General features: G+C 37.4%; 1 protein-coding gene across 1 annotated transcript in view; it reads left to right on the top strand.

The window, feature by feature from the left end:
• The first annotated feature begins 505 nt into the window (after positions 1-505).
• Positions 506-23,599, top strand: part of si:dkey-22o22.2 (neural-cadherin) — a 119,910-nt gene continuing 96,816 nt past the window's right edge. Inside the window, exon 1 of the mRNA XM_055047225.1 lies at positions 506-1,892. Within this exon, the coding sequence (XP_054903200.1) occupies positions 935-1,892 (958 nt within the window). The 5' untranslated portion in view covers positions 506-934. The remainder of the gene's footprint in view (positions 1,893-23,599) is intronic.

Raw genomic sequence — 23,599 nt, forward strand, 5'->3', positions numbered from 1 at the left:
AGGGTTGTATAGTTAAAGTTTGCTGTTAGTAATGACTTTAGTTAAGTAATTACAACCCTGTTAATGTGTCAAATTATTCTGTATATGTACATCTGCCTGGCGAACTTATTGTTTTTATAAAGTTCAGAATAAATTATGTATTTTATGTCATTTGCTTGTACTGGTGGGGTTTGTGATTGAAAGAAAACAAAACAGTGTCCGAGTGAAAGGTAAAAAATGTGGCTGGTGGAGAAAAATTTTAATTTCCACCCCTGGTTGATTGAAAGTTAGAGATGATCATATCTGATCAGTTAACCCACATACAGAAAAAGGTCTCGTCTCCTCTCCTCACCATCTGTAGACCCATTCTTTCAGAGGGCGGGCCTCCCACTGTCACTCACGTCAGCCCGGCGTCCTGATTGGTCTCTCTCCTCCGAGGGGCCAGTGGGCGGTGCGATGGAGCCACATGGAGCCAGCCTGACGCATCTGTGTCCGTTAGTCTGTTCCATCCTCCGGAGGAGTCAACCCAGAGAGTGTGGAACACTTTGGCGCATCATCAGCATCTAAATGCTATAACTTTCTTTTTGCACTCCAGAATATATTTTTCGTCTCTGTTCTTTCTATTCATGCGTCCTTCGTGTCTACAAGAAACTTTGGGAAATAGGACCAGTTTGATCCGTGCGTAAAAGTCCTTGTTGGGTGATTTATCCAGAGAGGACTGTCGGATTCCGTCCTGCGCTCTAGATGGAGGTTTCTTATCCGCTATGACAGCGAATCTAGGTCTTTTTGAGCTTTTAAAAGGAATAATTTAATAATCTTATCTAAAAACATTTCTGTTTCGTCTAGAAAGATAATTCCTTTTTTTAAAGTGGATCTATGTGAGAGAGGTGCCCGTTTTCGTGGCTCCCGTGGACATTTTGCTGTCTTTTGTAAGTAAAAGTGTTTTAATGGAAACATGAACAAAGGTGCAAGAGAAGCGGTTCTCCTGAACACCTTCCACCTGCTCCTTCTCCTGCTGCTGGTTTATGCTCCGCCGGCGAGTCTCTCCGCGCAGCGCAGGCATCCAGCGCGCTACTTTGGCCACATCGCCGAGAACTCCCCGGCTGGATCGCCCGTCGATGGGGTCTCAATCCCGCTGGAAGCCGGAGTCTGCGCCGGTGCAAATCTTGACGGCAGCCTGTACGGAAATTATCCCTCTGATTTCCGGATCGTTTACGACTCTGAGCATCGGGACAGTTTGATTCTGGTGTCCGCCAAACCGTTGGACCGAGAGTTTATAGCGATGTACGAGTTGACGGTGGAACTGCCGCCCAAGTGCCAGACGAGACCGGCGGTCGTCCAGGTTGAAGTGTCCGACAGGAATGATAACATCCCCCAGTTCGTCAGCGGGAATAAAACGGTGGAAGCGGATGAGCTGGCGCCGATTGGAACTGTCTTGGCTCGCTTTGACGCAAAAGACGGCGACGCGGAGAGAAATGGACGCACGACTTTTTACGCATCACCACAGTCCCGTTTGCTTCACGTGGTGCCACAAACCGGCCAGGTGAGGCTCGTCGGGTCGCTGTTGGGGGTCAAGCAGCTCACCCTGCGGCTTTACGTGAAGGACGGCGGGGACGTGGCGCTGATCGGTGACCCGGTGTTCCTTCGCGTCGACGTTCGCGGCTCCGGCAGAGCGCGGCGCAGACCCCGTGCTCTGTCCGAGGATCTGAGCTACACAGTGACCGTACCGGATCACATCAGAGTGGGTGACCTGGTGTTCACTGTGCCGGACCAGAGGTTCGACCAGCGGTGGTTCGAGGTGATATCCGAGGCCGACTCGCCAGTACAGATCGAAAGGGACTCCGGGCGCTTGTACCTTGCGCGCAGTCTGCGGGAGCCAGCGGAGGTGGTGGTGAAGATCCAGAATCTTCGAGGTAAGACGCAGAGCCTCCATTCGTCCTTGCGTAGAGACGCAAAAGTGGCTTTACAAGATCGATTCAAGCTGCTGTTTGGTTTCTGGCTCAGTTGGTTCTGTACTTAAGATCATGAACAGTACTTTTATTGTTGGGATCTAATTATTTCGAAAGTTTGTTTGCGCAAAAAATATGACAATAAATGTTTTTCAGCTGATTTTCGACAAGTGATTTATCATAAATAACTTTTAACACCCCACTTTTGTTTACAGTGTAAATTAAGAGCAATTCAATCATTTTTTTTTATTTAAAAAATGTGTCTGACTTCATTCCCCAAGAGAACATCTTAATTGAATGAAAATAAGTGTAAACCTAAATCTGCTAAAGGTTTGAATAATTCTGGGCCTGTATAACAAGCAAACATCGGCCACTTTGTTAGGTACACCTGCTGCGGATCTTACCACCACAGAGAGCGACCAGGTCATTCTGAAAACCAAGAGAACAACAGTAACATCAGGCCACTGGTCATTAATGATCAAACAACACAAATTCAAATCAGTTCAGAATCGTGGATAGAGATCGGATCATTTTGACACTTTATTGATTTCAGCTCAGAGCCTGAAGCCCGTTTGACTCGTTGAATGAAGCACCAGCAGGGCGCGTTGAAGCGGGTTCATCTCCAAGACCAGAAACAAAACATGCGTCCAGCTTTGGCTTGTTCTTGCTCTCTTTTTTCCATCCGTCTCACTTTACTGCTCCATGAAGCTCCATTCATCATAACCTAGACCTTAGAAATGCTCTGTCTAGTTTGCCATCTGTTGCCAAATGACTGATGATAATGTTGGTGGACCGTTGGTCAGCCCCTGGTCAGAAGTGAGAGGAAATGGACAGACATGAGGAATATGACCACTCTGAAAAGCTCTTTAGAGTCATTGTTGTTCATATTTTGGGTTTCACGCAGCTTCAGAAAGTTTCCTTTCACAGTGCTGTGCAGATTTTCCTATGTTGAGAAGTGAGAAGTGTTCATTCATCAGTGTGTGTGTGTGTAACAGCCCATGTGTTGGCTCTTCTCCAGCAGTTTGAATTGACCCCAACCGTCAACGGCTACTTTTCTGCTCTTTCATTCATTCTTCACAACACTCCACAGATCCCTGCCAAGTGTGTGTGTGTGAGAGAATAAAGGGAGTGTGTTAGGTTGTGTGTGCTGCCAGCAGACTGTTAAAGGACAAACAGTGTTTAGTTTGTAGGGTGTGAGCAAGCACACCCCAAAACACTTCACACACAGATTCTAGTTTTCCAGTTAGGAGAGGAAAAGACACACACACGTCGCTCCAGAAGCTTTCATTGAAGCTGAATATTCAGATGGTTAAAGGCTCCTGATAGAGGGAAGGATGTGTTTTTGCTGCATGTTTGACTTCTGCAATGCAGCAGGAACTCATTTGCATTGTTAACTCCACTCAATCTAAACAACAAATTAAGTTATGAAGCACTTATCTCATCCGCCAGTGTTTATTGGAACTCGGATGGAGAGTGGGTGGTTTTTCTTTTTCATTCTTCAGTGAAAACATTCTTATTATATCACATACAGTATGTATAACCTTTGGCATTCAGCTCATATAACCAGGAATAAAAATCCTTTTCTTAAGCATATCACCAGGTTTTTATTTTATTTATTTTATATTTTATGAATTATCAGCTGTAACCATAAGTAGCTGATATGAGCGTCATACTCCATAAAAATGAAACATATTTCCAGTGTTCACTAGTAGTTTCCTACTAGTCCTTTCGTTTCCATTCAATTGCCTGTAATAAAATTACATTTTTAAAATTAAAACAGTTACACTCAGATAAATAAGGCTAGGTGAGCTGATCAAAAGATCATAATGATCAGAATATTTCCAGGAAATAATCATGGTAACATTCCAACATTGGCCTTTTTTCAGAGCATTAATAATCACAGTTAACCATTTTAGACGTATGAAATGTAAAGTTTCTGATGAGGTTCATGTTAAATTGAACCTCATCAGTCTGAAGAGCATATTCTCTTCAGTTTATTCTGTATAATGACAAATATACTCAGCATGGAGCACAGCTTTTAAAGAACACTATAGCTTTTGTTGGCTCATTTTGCATCATTAGATGTTGAACTAAGACAGGAAACCAACGAGTCTCATCTAAACTGGACAGGAACAGATCAGAAAAACTAACAACTCCATTTCAACAGAAGCACTGGAGTTTGATTTTCATATAATCAATACGAAAGAGATGATTTAGGCAAATTTCCTCAGCTTTGGTGGATTGGTATCTGTGAACAAATGCTCTCCTAAATGACAAGGGATGGTAGTTTTACATTACTTCGTGTAATGAGAGCCCTTCATAAACTAGTGTTTGTTAATTATAGTCTTAGGTTTTAGATAACAGTAATTTATTCTGTTAAAAATATACTTCCTGGATATTTGTTTTAGTTGTCTAGAAGTTTGGTTCTTGGAGAGGTTAATTTATTGAAAGTTTTGTCAACTTTACATGTAGAGTCATTAATTTTGCTCAGTCTTGTTTTCATCGTCTTTACGCCCACATTCCTCCAGTTTTGAACCTTTTCTTCTTGGTCATAAAACTTTTGGTCTTTTGATCTTTTGTATTTCACATGTAAAGGAGAAAGATTAATGAAATTGAGAATTATATCCATTATGATTCATCAACATATTTTATTTGACCATTTATGAATGAAAGTTGTGGTCAGAAGTTGCATGATGAATCGATTATTTAAATAATTGTCAACTAATTTAGTAATCAGTTAATCATTAACTTGAATAAACAGATTTTGAAAATAACCATTTTCAGAAAGAACAGCATATTCAAAGCAGTCATTAAGCCAAAGCTTTATAATAAATGTATGCATTTTGCATTTATGATCAGTTAATTGACAAACTAGTTAACAGATCAGCCTGATTGATGTATTGATAAGTCAAGCAGAAAGCATCTTTTTATCATCCTTTGCGACTAACGGGCACTAAAGAAATGCTGTTATTTCATTGTAGGCAAAAAAATGTGTGTTTTTTATTTTATTAGTATGTTTCAATGTGATTTTAAAATAGCATAAAAAAGGCTTAAGTGGTTAAATCACAAGAACAATTAATAGATTAATCAATTACTAAAATAATCTTTATTTGCAGGTTTTGTCCTGAATCACTTAAGATTAACGTTTACAATATAATATGCATGCTTTCCAAATCATTTGGTTTACTGTGGTGATGTCTAAAGAAATATTTCAACTTTTAAATCAAACTTCTGTGCATTGCCTTGAAAAAAATCTGATTGTCTGTCCATCACAATAAATAGTCAAAGTTTGGGATAATTAAAACAAATCGAGGGAAATATTTGGGAGCAGCGTTAATCAGAGCTGCTGGCCAACATTCAGTCAGTCTGAAATGTGCTGATGGCCAGCAGCTCTGATCTGGTTGACGGGTTGAAATGCCATCCAGATGCTGCTGTGACCCCCTCACACTCAACCTAAAGTAAATGTTTAACCAAGAGCCTAAAGTCCTCACATCTGGACAGCCATGGTGGCAGCTTGATGTTCTGGTGAGGTCTGGCTAATCAGTCAATCCAAACAGCATCTTTGGTATTTATTTGTAAAAATTAGTTGTGTTTGCTCACCTGGAGCTCTCCCAGGTCTGAACACATGGACAGCAGCAGAACCAGAGCTGGACAGGAAGCTGTGTTTGTGTTAAACAGAACGACAGGGCCCAGGTTGGCTGCGGTTTGTGGCCACAGATGAAGAGAGTGGGATTTGGGCGTAGCGGGCTGTAAACTGTCCGGCTGATTGAGACGGCCTGTCTTTCGTCGGCAGTGGTGGAGATTTAGATGTGTGGGAACAAACTCTGAGGAGCAAACGTCTGCTTTGAATTGTCTTCAGGCATTCAGTGAGAAACATCAGGCCGAACTTTGGACATCAGTCACTAACTTATTGTCATTTTGGCCAATAAAAACATATTTTCATATCAGTATCATTCTCCTTCATATTCATCTGCTCTAATCACTTGCATTCATGCAGGCCTCTTAGTTATTTAAAAAATCAATCTGAATCTTGTGCATCACCGCAGATGGAAATGACTGTACTGATTCTTGACTCTGGACATTAAAAAAATTAAAACAATTAGTCTGTTTTTGGTTTTAAGTGAGCCTTAAATATTATTTATTACCTTAACACATTAGTATTTTAATAGGGGCAAACTGTTTGTGGGTCAAACAAACAGTGTTTAATAACTACTTTAGGTTATTTTCAAAAGGAACTTTTATCCCAATTAATGAGCGGATAATTTAATTTATTGATTTTAATAGAATAATTCAGTTTTGTTAGCTGTGCACTTAAAAATATGCTATATTTGTTAACAAATGATCATGCAAAACTGCAATACATTCAAAGGAGTTTGAAGCTTTTAAAGATAGAAAAATGAAAAGTTTTGAATTCTGCTTTGAAAGTCAGAAACTATTGGAAACATTCAAATCCATGTAGCTGAGCTCATGTTAATGATTTTAAAGTGTTTTTCTTTTATTTGGACAGAAAGCGTTTTGCCTTGTTTTAGCTGCATTGATCAGGCTTCACACAGTCTACCAGTGTAAAAACCTTGATCTACTTCAGATAATAGACTGTGTACCGACACTAATGAACTATTAGAGATGTGTGAAAAAGTCCAATCTGCCTCTTTGACGTCTAACTTCACTCAACTGTATTGTATTGAAACAGACTACAGTTTTATTAAGGTCAAAACTAAACTTCAAGACAAACTGAGTGAGTTTAGACGTCCAAATACAAAACAATGAAGAGATTTTCCTGTAATTAAGCAACTATACAAATATAAATAATTATGCTTATGATGGCTGCTGTGAAGTTTTGCACTGTTGTTTTAGATGTAATGGTCATGTCGAATCATTTTCCAAATTCCGAAGCCTTTATTTCTGTTTACCCGCTTCTCACTAATATATGAAACACAAAGTTAAGCATTTGAAGTTGTCTGAAGTCTGTGTTTTGTCTGCATGAATGAACATTCATCTTCTGGGGTGAAAATAAAGGAGGCACTCATATTAAATCACTCTCGGGAGGATGCAACCCGAAGTTAAACTTTCATGACTGTACGGTCAATAATTTTTCACTCTATAAACTGAAATGCTGCATGTGTCAGAATCTGTTTGTTGGTGCACTCTGAGCATCTCACAGAGTGTCTTTACTATTTCAACAAGGCAGCGTGTCTTTTAGACAATGTTCTTTTGGCGTTTCTAGAAATATCTAAATAAAAAACTAGGGAACTAAAGGAAGAACTCTGAAAAAGAGGATGAAGGTTTCGCAGTGGATAAAGTATCACAATGAGTTTGTTTGTAGACAGCTAAAGAATAAGTTATGCGGGAGCTCCTTGTGAGTTAATGACAGATTAAAACCAAGAATGAAAGTGAGACAAATCTGATTCTTGAAAAGGAGAACTAATTTTGAATCACTGAACTAATGCATGTTTTACTGGAAAGTAAAGATTAGTTTTGCAGTTTTACTTCGGACAATAACTGATATCTAGTTTTATTTGGACTGTGCTGACAGTCTTTGCCCTTATTTATTCATTAATACATTATTCTTTCAGAGACACTAATAACTTTGGTGTGTTCCATCAATAAATGATCAAATGATTGAATAAAAGTTTGATTTTAAGAATGGCTGCCCAATAATCTTTAAGTTAAGAAGTCAATGACAGAGTCTAATTGTAACATGACAGCATAAGCTTCATATATCCATTATTTATAACTAGTATAACTTTTAACAAGCTCTGCAATTGTTTAACCATCAGTGTTTTGTTCCTTTATTGTGAATTACTGTGTTGATGTTTTTAAACTGTATTTTCTGAAGGAAGCAAAGCGCCGCCTCATAAAGGAATTTAAATTCATTTAGATTTATCAAGTAATTTAAATAACACGTTTAAAGGCCATGGAATAAAAAGACAAACTGGCCCAGACTGTTTTTTGTTGTACTAAAAGAGGACTAAAAATATACACACAGGGGAAAACACTGTCTCATTAAAGGTAATAAATGTGTTTATTTGCATATTTAAATGAGAAACTCATTACTGTTGAACGCAATTAATTCATCCGCCTGCACACTGACGGGCCTTTTTTCCTCAGCTCCACTGTATTTAACTGTTATTAATTGTTTAAGTCAAAGAGTGTTTGTGTTGAATACTCAAAAACACACACATGGACACGCAGGGCACATAATTACCCAGACATGGTCCTGTTCTGTCAGGTTTCCGTGCAGATCTTCGGTGCTTGGCAGCCCTGAGGTGACAAACACACTTACAGCTTTTTTTCTGGTTTCTTCTATTGTCTTTATTTCTGGATTCAGCCTGCGGCCCGAAACAACCTGCCACAGCGCCACATGTTTGCGTGCGTGTGTGTGTGCGTTTGTGCTTGTGAGACACCAAACGCAGTAGTATCCTGAAGGCTTCACAGCGGTTGTGAGTCTGTCAGCGTCACACAGATTGATCATAACTGTCTCATATTTAGTTGCAGTTATTTTCATTCTGCACATCTGCGTACAAACTTTTAATTTCTTTATGAGGTTAATTATAAGTTACAACGTTAAAGTGAGGATTGGCCGCTCAACTTATAAAGATTAGTTGAGGTAAAATATTTAGTTAGTGTTGTGGTTTGACATGCTGTGCTTAGGGTGAGAGGGCTTGGAGCTAGGGAATGCATTAGATTAATGAATCCCCTGAAAAAGGTGTTCATTCAAGCATATTTGTGTGCGTAGGCTGTGTTAGCGGCACAAACACTGTGTGTTTGTGTAAAGAGCTGCAGGACAAATTAGCATGACCAAACAGTGAAGCTCTCAAGTGTGGCCTTTTCAAGGCAACATAACAGAAACATGCACATAAATAATGAACATTGTTGAAGCTATTTCAGTGTTTTTGAATTTCATAAGTTCTACTATAAGGTCAAATGCACGCAACTATGGACAACACGGCTGTATCTTGAAGCATTAAGTTGTATATGTCACATACTTTTGAGGCATAATTAGATTATTTAAAACAGGGTCAAGAGATAAGTTGATGCACAACTATATTTAAAAGTCTTTGTAGAAAGTGAAACTTAGCAAATATTGGTTTTGTTAGATCCAAGCCATCAAAAATCACTGCATTAATTTTCAGTAGAAAACAGCTGGACATTTAATTTTCTATGTTAAATAATGAACACATCTTTATAATAACCTTTCCAGAAATGTCTGAAAAGCTGAAAAAGACCAAAAAAGAAGTTTTCAGGATCTATAGAGTTGAATAGAAGGAAGATTATTTCACATTAACACATCTGTTGTTGTCATCTCTGAAACCAACAAACTGCACCTCGCTCAGATATTCCAGTTGTTAAAAGCAACAAAATATCCCAAAGTAACTGTTATTAACTGTTAAGGCTGTACATAAACCCACAGCCTCTTGGGGGAGCTAATCATACGATAAACGTTATTTTTTAATTTCCACTCTGCTCTCATTCTAACGCTGTAGCTTTCCATTACGCTCCCATCCAATTGTCTCTGTTTCTCTCTGTTGTCCTAATAGCTTATTGACAGTCAATCAGCTTTGTCCTCGGGCAAAATTACTCACTGATCAACATCTAGGACAAGGTCACCTCATCCAAACTGCACCGATAAACTCTCGACCAAGCAACCCATAAGCAGAAGAATGCTGTAGCATTGAAATATATTTAATGTTTGAACTGTTTTAAATCCTACCTTTACTAATTTACTAAATGTTTGGAAAAAACTACGTGAAAAACTTTCACGTAGTTTTTTGTGGTTGTCAGAGATGGACTTGTTGGTGTTATTTGGATTTTTGCCCTGCTGCATAATCCAATTTTGTACGATTTTATGCTACTGGTAGGATTCTTGGTTCTATCAATTACAGGAACCTTTGTAAGACTGTTAATATACTGTATATTTTCCAAAATGGATTGTGCTGCTATTTTTAGTTTGGTTTATTCATAATCTTTTGATTAAAAAGTATTTTTCCTTGCACAGTTAAAATATCTAGGAAAACAACCACAAGATGCCTTTACTGCTACCTCAGTGCCAGTAAATGCCTACATATAAAATGATATTTCCAAGCATTCAGCATGCCGATGTGAGTGAATCCTCATTAGTGGAGACAGAGCACCTGCTTTGGTCATTTCTATGAGATTTGAGAAGTATTTCTGGTGATGTTTATGGTGTCTGAGTGTTGTAATGTGGACACTTCCAAGACAATTTATGCCAGTCTGGCTTAGCTGGAGATAAAGGTATATATACCAGAGTACCAGATGTGCATAAAGTCAATGTTGGAGTGCTATTACTTAAAAGCTTTGTTAGTTTAAAAAAGATCAATTTCATAGTTCATATTACATAAGAAATGTATGTCCATCTCCTCTCCTCTTGTTCATCTCTCCTGCCTCTCAGGTAAAGGATAGAATAAATAGAAGTGGAGTGAATAATCTGCAGTCAGACTTTATTTCTCCTTCAGTAACTGAATCAAACAACAAATCCATCACAAATGGCCTGTGCATGTTGTCAGCTTGCGCACAACAATGCAAGCAAAAACACACAAGCACAGGAATGAATAATGACCTCAGTTTGGCGTCTGTGTTGGTGTGTTTGCGAGAGATGCTGCGTGTGTGTTTCCTGCATGTCGACCCACTCCCTTAATGCAAAGTCATACACGCACTCAGAGCCTCAAGGCTGCTACATGTCATTGTGTGTGTGTTTGTGTGTGTGTTTTGACGTGTCCTCGCTAATTGTCTCACATCACACTCTGTCGCTGCTCTTTTCTTCCAGCTCAGGACGGATGGGTGGTTGCACAGAAGGATGTAATGTTCTTTGTTTGTCTTCAGTTTCAAAAAGATATTCAGAGACTCTTTTATATTTTGCGTTAAAGTTTACCTGATGTGGTTCCACTCTTGGTTAAAATGGCATTTTCTCCCTTCAGGCATCACAGATTTGCTAACAGGCAGTCTTTGTTAGTTCAGTTGGATATTTACACTGTACTTTATGCTATATTGTTAAAATAAAAACATTTTGCAAGAGTTTTAAGAAAGCTTCCAAGACCTCTCTGATCACTGCCATGTAAACAGCTTGAAAAGAATGAGAACAAAATTACAATACGATTGTTGGCATTCAGATCAACTTGACATATTTAGATAGCACCAACAACAGCAAATGTAGAAGACACACCGGTCAAATTCATATTCAGTTATGTAGAATTAATCAGATCAGTCCAGGTCTTATTGACACAATGTCAAAATCAGTTGAACATGAAATAGCAATTGCATAAAAGTTATCTGTCTGAGGAGGCAGAGCTGATTGCATTAAGTCATTGACTTTGCATCAGGAACTCTAACAGAACAAGCTTGTGTTCTGCTTGTTGTCGCATTTTTATACAATAAATATAAGGTCTACGTTTTGTTTTACTGCAAGAATTACACAAACGGACCACATGTTGAAGTTTTTAGATAAGAAACACTGATAAAACCCAAGAAAATGTTCATATATGCATTGACTATAAATTCATAATGTCCTTGTTTTGTGCAGTAAATATGAAGGTGAATTATTATTCTAATCTTGAATCATCCATTTGCAAAATTTCAAAGGGATGCTGCTGCTCTCTTCTTCTTTTTTCTGAATTAATTGATGGGCATCGATATTTTTACCAAAGCACCTTTGAATAAAATTAGATTTGAGTTTGACGGACAAGAGCAAGACCAAAGAATGCTAATTTTTAGAGAAAAAACCCCGTCGCCTTCAAGGATAAAAGAGGTCGTTCCACATGTAAGTGATGAGGAAAACTTTTAAGGACCAAGATAAACTGTGGAACTCATAGGCTCTTAGAGCTGTAATTTGTCAGTTTCATCCATCTGCACTTTATGACTTTCACTGATCCCTGAAGCGTGGAGAATCACGTTAAAAACCTTGACGTCTCCTGAGCCCAGGCTTGTCCATCAATCCTCACCATGACACCACTTGTGCTCCCTTTGTCCTCCGCTTCCTGCTCTCCCCTGAGCTCTCCATCCCTCTCACCCTTGCGGTCTTCCCCAGGGGAGATCGGTTCTCCGTGGGCTGAAAGAACTTTCGGAGATGAAGGGACGCTCGTGGCTCACTCTTCATTTGCTTCCAGCCAAGGTCGCCCTGCTGATTTGAAAGTGTGCTTTGCAGCTTATCAGCTCTTCGCTTGTCTCCTGAGGGGATGACAGGAGGGGAAATGGTGATCCCTGTCCTCCCCATAAAATATAAAACTTTAGGGGTTGCGTGTTTTATTATCCATGGGCTGCAGCTTTCATTATGTCCCATATATGCTGCTCAATTTGCATGCACACCAAAACAAGTTGACAATTCAGTACCTTACAAAAGTATTCCTGCTCCTGGAACTTTTTTACCACAACTAAATTTTTTATGTAGTTTATTGGGTTTTAACCCAAAGGTGGAGCTACTGCACATTTTCCTGTAATCGGAGCTATAAGTGATTAAGGATGGGTCTAAATAGTCTAGAAGTTCTTACAATTCTTTATTAAATAGTTCAGTTTAAGTCATATTGGCTATATAATATCTTTTAAAATAAGTTTTCAAGTATTTCCTAAAATTCTCTGTTGGCTATGAGTTGAGGCTTTGACTAGGCCGATGTATCACATCAGTATTCTTTGATTTAAACTAGTTGTGGACACCACTAACTAAAAAGTTTGTTGCGTTTACCCTAAAGCAGTAATCATAAACATTACCTCCACTAATGCTAAATCGCTGTCTTCAATTCAAATCATATTTGCCCTTAAATATTTTATCATGTTTCGATCAATTTCTTTAGTGCTTGTGTCTTATTTTGTTCCTGATTGTTTCCTGTTTGAAAGCAAAGAAACTAATATGTAAACAGTCTTTATCCACTTTAATAATATAAGAGCATGAAGATAAATGTCTAACTACCTGAAGAATCCTTAAAAGTCATTTAAAAACTTTAAATATCCAAGTAAATGTGGGCTTTAGTATTAACATTTTCAAATTAATAAAACAGTAAATTAAAAACTTGCTCTTATGCTGTTAGCGGAAAAGTGTCCGCCACAGATTTAACTCTTCAATTCAATTTGATATAATTCAATTTTATTTATATAGCACCAATTAAAAACAAATGTTGTCTCGAGGCACTTTGCAGAAAAATCATTTCAATTCCATCCTATCTACATTTGTGTTGATCCAAATGATCAAATTTGTAGCTTTAGCTTGAGGCTCAAGGGTCAAAGTTGAACCTTTACCCAAATCTTTTGCAGCCTCTAACAGTTTTTTTTTCCACAATTAGCTTGAATTTAGCTCTCACCTGCCATCTTTATGTTGATGCACAATGTTAGTTTAAATCCTCACATATCACTTAGTATGCAGGCGAAGAAGTCAGAATTGACGTCTCGTCTGAACACTTTATTCCACATGATTAAAGTGTTCCCTTCATAATTTCATGAAGGGAATGCCCTTCATAGCTTGTAGCAAAACTACAAACTAGACTTTTAACGGCTTTCTTCTTCTTGATCCATTATAAAGATCAGGTCTGTGGAAAACATGGCAGTCATTGTCCTGTTGACAGATTCAGACACCTTAACCGTTATGTATGCTGCTATACAGAAAATTCTAAGCACTGATGGGTTTTGTAGGTATGGATATCTGTTGTTTACACACTTTCTGGTGAACAAGGTGCATTTTCTTCAGATGTCTGTCCCTAATGACTCTTCTATTGAGGCATTTCTCTAATATCCAACTAAACAGTTAGCTGGAGCACAGGGGACCCTGCAAGCAGCAGTAAATCTGAGCACCGTCACAAAGTACAGCAAATCTGTTTGTAAGTACTCTGCAAGGAAACCATCTTAAAGTCAGAAATCTAATATCTGAACATAAAATCAAGAATTTGTGATTTAAAACTTAAATATTTCATTATTGATGAAAGACTAAAATAAAGCACCGTAGAAAAAAATGTTTTTGTAAACTGAGCAAGTAAACAGCTCATGTGCAGAATGCAGCGGCAGCAGTTAGGGAAGTGTGCTTTAAGAAGAGGAAGGGCTTTCATTATGGCCTCATCTGTGCACACACTCACTCACACACATCTTGCTTAGTTGCTACTTATCGCCTCTCGCTAAGCTTTGGGAGAGAAGATATTGGGGACATTCAACATTTTCAGGAGGCAGCTTGGTTTCCAGCACTAAAAGCATTTTTCTGCATGTCTAAGCAAGATTTGCAGTGAACTTCCTGTCACCTTCTTTTCCTGCTTCCTCATCCCTCCACCTTCTGCGTGATACAACCTTTTTCTCATTAATGCACTGATAATGAGAAATGTTATAAGAATACACTCTTAGCCTTATAGTAAGCTTTTTTCTTTTTAAAACACAGATACAACCTTACTTCCTGTTTAAGCAATTTTGAGTGTGAAGCAATATGTTTACATTTGCTATAATTTACAGGAATACAAAGTGTATTGCTTTTATAACTCTAGGAAAATATTTAAATACTGCTTTTTCCTGGCCAGTGCTTAGCCATAGACCTGAATAAAACTAAATAGTATATTGAACATTTTCTCCATTACGTCTACATAAGATTAAAATTTACGAAAGTGAAGCATTTGAATTGTTTTTATATTGATGTTTCAATATCAATGGAGATGTTCTTGTGCCGTGTTTGCTCTCACTCTTAAGAAATACAATTTTATCTGGAAATGCAAAACAAATTTATCAAAAATATATGCTGTAGATCTGAATATGTCATGATTAAAAACTAATCATGACATATTCATGATTAGTTTTCTGTTTCTAGGTTTCAGCATGCATATACTTTGACAATGCAGGGAAAATACTGTTTTCAGAAGGAAGAAATTAGTTGAATCAGTAATACCTAATTATTTGCAGAAGATTCCTTTGTTATCCAGAATATGAAAGAAAATGAAAGAAAACCATGAAGTAAGAAAACAAAACATGCTAATTTCTTTGATTTGAAGATCCTAAGTTAGTGGTGTAATAGAGTAATAGAATAATGCTATTTGTAAAACCATAAGTTCCAAAAAAGTGCACAAAGCTTCGTTTTGTGTTTTTTTTTTTTTTTTTTTGTAATCCATGTGATTAACTACATTTCACCAGGTTTTACCAGCACAGCAGTTCACTACCACTGACCTGTTGTACTTGATATTATTACAGTTATCATAGCTTTTTCAGCAGGTGGCCACTCTTTATGATGTACACACTTTATACTGTACATCCTCTGATCTTCCAGACTGATCAGTCCATCTGCCGCACACGGCACAGACACCACCAGCTGTCGCCCAGCAGTCCCAGGGTACCTGACCCACATGCCTTCTTCAGCACACATTCTGCAAATTAGTAGAAGACTAGAATCAGCACTTCACAGGGATATCCCACAGAAATCAGTCACCTTTTACTTTGCTTCACATTGGCTTTCCTTATTTAGGATTAAATAAATGTTGTGTAGAAAGAACCAGGATTTTTTTTTAATTCTGCAGAACAAAAAAATCTGCAGAATTTTTTGATAAGTTGATTTTGGTGATATTTTTCACTTTTCCCTCAAAAATATATTGCATTCCATAAAATCTAAACGTAATTTATTTAGAAAGCACATTTAAAAACAGCAAGTGTCCCAAAGTGCTTTATGTACTCATAAAAAATATATGAAATATAAGCAAAACAAAAAGACATTCAACAGAAATTTAAAAGTATCAAAACCAAACAGATAAATGGTGAATATATCAACTCATAACTAATCAAAAGAAATGGAGAAAGGATGAGTTTTAAAAGAAACAAGAAGAAAAGACGCCGATGTGATGAAGCAGTTTAATCTGATTGGATTAAAACAAAATTTATTGAAAATTTTGGTGCTTTTTCCATTTTTTTTGTATTCACTTTTTAGAACCTCTGCTAAAAACAAAAGGCATCTTGAATAATCATAAAATTGATTAAACTATGAACACTAAAAAGTTATCAGGTTTGAAGTGAATAGATACGTTATGCTCCAGAATGTTTGGACAAAAGTGGATTATTAAAAACAGAAACTTTTACTTGGCAGCATTATTTTTAAATGTGAAGTAACTCTTAATATATTGAAAGGTTTTGCAGATTAAACTGAAGCACACAGAGGCAGAAGAACAAGTGAACCACATGCAACTGTGACCCACTGACCTGACAAACGAGACTCTGCCAGGTGAAAACACTTTCACAGAGAAATCTAACATGACAGTCAGCCTAACCCCCTCACACACACCTAAAATCAGAGACAACAGGGATGCGCTTCGTCTCGAAGTCACATGGTGCAAAGTTTAAAAATCCACACAATCGACCTCTTCAGAGCACAGGTAGTAATGCATTGTGAGTCAGCTTTGTGTTTGGAGCGCTGCAGCCTCCGATGAGCTCTGACAGGACGGCCGTCACTCGCGCTCACACACCCTGAGGGTCCGCCACGTTGTCGTGTGAAAGAAGCCACCATGGCTGAGCTGTGATTGTAGAGTTTTCTATGTGTCATTTTGCGTCCATGTGCTAATTTGTAGATTGTTTCGGTTCTACTTGAATTTTCTCTTTAGTAATGTCTGATATTTACATGTATGGGAGTCCATATAGGCATCAGTATGTGGTGTTATTGTTGAATATTTCAGAAAATGTTCATAGTAAAACTTCAAATTTCAAATCATATATTATACCATGCAGACACTAGCAGTATTACTGAATCCTAATCTTTTCTCCAATTTACTCTTGTTGGTCAATAGTTACATGTGTCACAATAAGCAATAAATCAATTAATAGAATGAAAAATTAAAAGTAGCTCAATAATTTCCTCTTGATTTATCATTTTTCTTTTTTCTTTCTCTTTCTATAACTTTTTTTGTAGAACAATTTTGTTGACACAAACCCCATAGTTCATGTTTCTGTTGTTTCTGTTGTTTTCTTTATTTATTTTGCATATTTAAAATGTCTTCAGTTTCAGTGTTGAGTGATCCTCAGAATTCAAAGTTCATTGATCTTTGACAAAATGATCTTGTATTATTATTACCATTACATTACTTGAGAATGATCTCAAAACTATAATATTATCATTCATTGCAACAACTTCCAGGACAATTTATGGTTCAGCAAAATTTGTTTTTCTGACAGGTCTATCTTCACATACAGATTCTCAATATTGGCAATTTACTTTAAAACTGATTTTTGTACATTTTTATTAACATGCTCAAAGCAATACCATTGAAATCTGTGCCATCGATTTGTTTTAACATTTGAGTTTTGTGACATTTTTCTTTAGTTTAAACTTCCTTGAGTCATTCTTGTCTGTCTTGTTCTGTTAAATAATTTCTTTCTCTCCTGTACACCATTCGTAAACTCTCCCCTGTTTTCTGTCTGCTAATCATCTAGATCAGATCGTTCTGCTGCTGATCTTTGATTTGTGGGCCAGTTTTCCTCCTTTTTATATGTCTTTTTTATTTTGTTTAGGTTTATTACTAATTAAAGCACACGTTGCACTTGAACCCACCTTCCTGCCTTAATGTCCTCCGACTCTGTATGCAACAGGACAGTCATGGTGTGGAAAGTAAATGACTGCCACCAATTTCTTAAAGTAACACCCAGAGCGAGATGTTTGTTACGCAGCCAAATGCTGGTTCGTCTCTGCTTGGAATAATAAGCAGCTTATTATTCCAAGATGATAATGTTATGCAGGTGATAAATTTATGTGTAAATATTCCAAAACATTGGCCACATTTTCACATCAAGGTTATCATGTTGGTAGAATCTCATTTCTAAAGCAAATCATCAAACTCTCCAACATTGCTGCAGTTTTCCATCCAGCCTGAAGAACTTTAAGCCCTTAGCTAAATTTTTGCTGTTTAGTGTCTTTGTTGGCCAGATTTAAGCATGTTGTGTCTGAGCAGCGGCTCTGGTTTCACTCTTGTATTAACGATTAATAAAACATAAACAAAGACAGGGAGAACATGCGTGAAACACAAAAGTGGAAGAGCTATGAGCACGGGTGCACACAAGCTCCCCGCCGAGTCCCGATGTCCTGGAGGTGCGAGGACATTTCTATCTACACGTCTGCTGACTTATTGATGCCACTTGTCAAATATAAATGCATCGCTGTGATCCAGCAGAGACACAGCAGAAGAAATGTTTTTAAAACCAGAAATAGAGAGGAAGTTTCTCTGTTAGCTCTCCCCTCTGGAGCATGTTGGTTTTTCTGTCTGATGTTTGGAGGCTGCAGGATGAAGAGGAGGAGGAGGAGGTGGATTTCAAAGTGGCTTCCAGGCTAGAGAGTGTTTTACTGAAGATATGTGGCAGCCATTTTGTTGTTTTGTATGTTTTCCTTTTATTTTTGTGCTTTCAGGGCAGGAATTGTCATTTATTTGTCCAGACAAACATACACTTGTTTTATTTTAGGACGAAATGATTAATGAAAACCATTTACTTTTGGAAGTTTTTTGACTGTTTTCTTATAGAAACAGTCTGTGAGTTTTTGCTTTATTAGTTTAAAACCTTTGGCACATTTTAAGTTTGGAATTCTTATGTTATGTATTGGACGTGAAAAATCTTGAATAATTGCATTTTTCTTTACCAAGTAGCAAACATCCAAAAAATATACATGGCATACAATTCCACTTCTGATATCAGAGTTTCTGTTTATGTGACTGAATCAATGTAAAATAGCACAACCTGAGAGGTTATAAATGGCATTTTAGCAGCACTTATTCAAAATTTTATTCAGTTAAATTAATGTTTTTCATTAAAACTCTACATATAACTGACAATATGTAGCATTTTTGGGAGGATTTTGTAAATTTATTACACACAGAGAAAAAAAAAATCACATTTACATGAGTTTTTGCAGTCTGTGCTTCAAGTTGTCAGTAATATGTCACCACAGAGAAATGATCTAAAACATACAAAGTCAAAAGACAACATTCAAAAGACTTTATGCAGATCGAAAATAAATCATTAAGAATATTAATTTTCTTATTTGGCAAATCTGATTTGTAAAAGATAATCCCACAAAAAGCTTTTCTTCAATGAATCAATTATTCTTAACTCCATATTGAATATGTTCCAACATGTGAAAGTATTAATACTTCCACATTTAAAGATTAATAGTTCAGAAATTCACTTTAAGATGCTTGCATGCAGTGAAACAGTACTTTCTTTCATGTGATGTTACTTTGTCCCTGCCTTAGATTGACCCCTGCATGATAAACTGCTCTGTCTGAGTTTGTCCTGCAGGTGTGCTTATAAGTTTTAGACTCTAAAACAAACACCCGGCGGTTCTGTCATTGCTGTGGAGCTGGAAACTCAGAACCTGCTTCACTTTGTTTAATGAGACGTGAAGAAGCTGCAGACGTTCCAGTGTGTTCCTGTAGGTGTCGGGGGTCGGCTGTAACACAATCGCTGCTGATGACAGACGCCATGCTGGGGCCCTGCAGCTGCATCGTCGTCTCGCCTTCCAGTGCTTTCTGTTTTTATTGGAGGCTTTTTTCCCAAAGCTGAAATACCAAAGGGAAAAAATAAAACAATTTGAGAAACAAACTAAAGTGGAACACACAAAATTGATTATTTGTATGAAAGTGTGATTTTCCTTTTAAGTGAGTGAAAAGCAGGTCAGTGAATTCCTGTGTGTCAACAGCGCCGCATGTTTGACTCCAAAACGCAGCAGGGTGACACGGCTCTGTCAACATGCCTTGCAGAGACTTCATTTCCCAGAAAACACTGCTCAGAAGTGACTTCTCAATTAAGGTGGTCGTGTCAAGAGTTGAGGATGTGATGAAAAGCAGAGGAATGTGATGAATTGGAGGGAGTTTCTGGTTTGGGCATGTAAGGGCAGGTTTATGTGGAGACTGAGGCCGACTGTCCTGAAACTAAAAGGACACACAGACAGCTTCTCAGTAAATATGCTTGAAGCTACAAAAAAAGAAAAAAGAAAGAAACTTTATGCAAAGGCAGAATGTGGTTCCAAACTAGATATATAAGTGTCGCATATTCAGATTTGATGTTTTTGTTATAATTAAAAATGGTGAAGGTTTTGGATGTTTCTGTAGTGTATCGATAATGCAGATACATCAGTCTGAATATTTTAGCTTTTTTTTTAATTTGCCCACAGTTTTGTGGATTATGTTTCAGTTTATTTCTGAAATATGTGTTTTGTGTGTATGCTTTATGAGATTTCTAACTTTCTCATGATAGATGCTGATATTGCATCTGTTGGACTTGATAGATGTATTGTTTTATTTTCTTGATAAAGTCCCACTGCATAGAAAATGTACCTCATCCTAGTAAGGTATATATTAAGAAATGACAGCCCATAGTGCTTTATATCTCATTTTCTATAAACCAGACTTTTGCTATTTTTTTCATCAGGAGCTCATTGGAGTTTCTGAAAGCTCCAATAAACAGTAATGAGGAAGCAGATTTGCACACAAACCCAAAACAAAGAGTCTCTGAAAGTCTGAAAGCCATTTTATCTTAGAACAGAATGAAAGTTTAGATTTCTAAATGTTTTACACAATGAACAAGTCACAAGATGGTGTAACTCAGTGGTGTCCAAAGTGTGGCTGGGTGCCTCTCTACGGTAACCTTGACTGATGGTGTGAATTTGACTCACCTGCAAACTGAGCTGACACAGAAATTTCTCTTTTTAGTTGCTGAAAACTTAATAAATACATATTTTGGAATTAAAGAAAAAAAACTTTTTCAGATCTGTTATAATATGTTCATAAAAAAATGCATATCTTTATTTATTCATAAGAGGGTAAAAAGAAACAAATTCAAAATTAAATTATTTTGCATTTTTAATTAGAGAAAAAGCTATAACCGTGCATACTTTCAACTTCAATTTTGCAAAAGATTTGGACACCCCTGGCTTAACATTTGTCTCATTTCAGCTTTATTCCCACAGATTTGTATTTGTAACAAATCTGTCTGAGGAAAACATGTTCTGGTTTAAATCTTCACCCCAAAACACACACCTGACTCAACAGAGCGCCTTGCTGAGCCCAGAGCAGTCTTCATCAAGTAAAGCTGGACACACACCCTGAGGCCAGGCCTCCACAACACCTCCTGCTGGGCGCTTCCTCCTTTCAAACCCTCCATTATCCTCCCCCTCCACTTCTTTCTTCCTCAGTTTATACACATATTCCTGCTCTTCTTTTTACATTGAAATCATCACTTTTTCTTCTCTTTTATATCTCCTGCTCATTCTCATCTCCATTTTCTTGCTCCAATTAAGTCTCTGTTAATAAAACTTAATTAAATAAGTGAGAAAGTAAATTCCTGGTCTCCCTTTGGACCATTTCTCTTAATTATTAAGCCATTTTAATTTGTCTTCCTGCTCTGCTTCCTTCAGTATTTTCTTCCATCTCGTTCTGAATTTCTCTATTCTTCCTCTCTTCCTCCCCGCTGACCCCTGTATCCTCCTCTTGCTCCTCTCCTTCATCTCTGTTGTGCCGTTTTTTTCTGCTCCCTACAACAAACACGCTCTGTTTTCAGATTCCACCACCTACTGACACCTGATTTATGTTGCAGGGTTCATGTTTCCGATCTTTTAAAGGAAGTCGGGTCGCTATGATTTGACTCTGCAAAAAGATTTGTGTCTCTTCAGCAAGGGTAATAAAAGGTCGTACACACACTGCTGATGTCAGGAGGTCACAGTAGTTGAGGTCAAGGGTCAATATTCAAAGAAGAGTAAAAAAGCTTTGATCAAAGGGGTTCTGAGGATGGAGATCATTTTTTCTTTTTATTCTTTTAATTGCTTTTGAATATTTTATTATTTATCATTATCAAAAAAGAGAAGCAAACAATTCAATATTACTACATTTCTGTGCATTTCTTTGTTTTTGCATTTTATATTACTTTTTTCCCTTTCTTCTCTCTGTATCCTCAGTCTTCTCTTTCCTTTCTTCTCCTCTGCCCTAATTCTTCCTCTGTCTCTCTCTCTTTTCTGCTGTCGGACGCCTGGGGTGCATGTATCCTCACATGTGCGAGGGCCAAAAGCTGGGTTTTGTGAGGCTACTGTGGATCTGCGTGTATGAGTGTGTGTGTGCCAGCTGGCGATGTGTTCAGAGCTGGTGGAATGTTCTGGAGGGCCTCGCAGCCTGCGACTGGGACAGATAAGGCACCAGACACACACACACACACACACACACACACACACACACACACACACACACACACACACACACACACACACACACACACACACACACACACACACACACACACGTATATACCTCAATGGGAGGATTCAAACCCATAAGCTCACATCATTTGTAAATGTAGAAATGCCTAAATTTCACATATGAGCAATACTGAGGTGTTATTGTTTTAACTGGTGTATATTTGTTAACTTTTAAAATACCAGAGCTGTAGTTTGTTCCCTAAACTAACATTTTTAAAAAAATATCTCAAGTGTGAATCTTCTGAATTAACATGTTTCAGACTCTGCAGTCATGCTTTGCTGCTTTGGTTCAAAGCCAACACACGCTCATCGTAAACACCAACCAGGGAACAAACCAGGATGTTTTCCTTCATTAGTGAAATTAGTGTTTAAATTTGTCTTATGGCATCATCTTTTGACCAGTGTGAAGCAAAACTGCATATCTGGAAATAACTGAGTTAGAGTAAAAGTCAAAGCCTCTGCAGATCTGAGCCTCAAAGGAAAAATCCCTTAAAATTGGGTTTTTGTCACCTTATGAGGAATCACTGTCTTACCTGTATTACAATTGAGTTCAATTTGATACTAACTTTTGCATCAGACAGTTAAGATGCTGTCTCATTGTATCTAATTTCGTCTTGTCTGCTGGATTATCAAAAAATATGTTTAATTTGGGTCTAAACATCTGAAATTGGATCTTGTTTTGGGAAATCTAACGCCTTCTTGCCTCTTTGAAGTATCAGCTTGTCGTCTCTGATACACCCCTCTCTATTTGTATTTTACATCCTTATATAAAATGTGCAGTCTGAATCTAGATCAGAACAAATAAATTACGTTTGACATAACACCACCATATTGTTTATCATTAAAAAAGAGAATCAAATAATTCAGTATTACTATATTTCTGTGCAGTTCGTTGTTTTTGCATTTTATATTATAATGTTTTCCCTTCCAAACATAAAGATTGATGAAAGTTTAATGCTCAAAAGCCATACTTGGTCCTTGAGGACTCCCAGAATATAATAAACATTAACCGAATTGATCCAAACACAAGTTAGATCACCAAGCACTTGGAATGCAGAGGTGAGTGAATGTTCCTAAGTGTAGTTAGAGTGTCTGCATAGGATAGCATGAGATTAGAAAATGCTATATTTGGAACATTATTCTGACATTTGAGTAGCACTTGATATAAAACTGAAATAGGTCTGTTAGAGAGTAACTAATGTTTTGAGAAGTTTTATTTAAATCAATAAATAAATTAACTCAGATACACATACATTTTGTGGTGATGGCAGAAATATGTTTATTTTTGTATTTCAAAGTTATTAGAACGATAAAACAATTACACAACTTACGAGTTTGACACAGCATATCCAAATATTTAAATGTAGCAGCCTGGTTTTACCGGAGCTCAAATGACAGATGTTAGCTATTTTATTTAAAGAAATGTCTCTTTGCACGCTGTTGAAACACAAAGCTTTATGCAATGTTCTTAAAGTTTGTGTCCATGCAG

The sequence above is a fragment of the Poeciliopsis prolifica genome, unplaced genomic scaffold (genome assembly GCF_027474105.1).
Source record: "Poeciliopsis prolifica strain line A6 unplaced genomic scaffold, Auburn_PproV2 SCAFFOLD025, whole genome shotgun sequence".
Taxonomy (NCBI): Eukaryota; Metazoa; Chordata; class Actinopteri; order Cyprinodontiformes; family Poeciliidae; genus Poeciliopsis; species Poeciliopsis prolifica.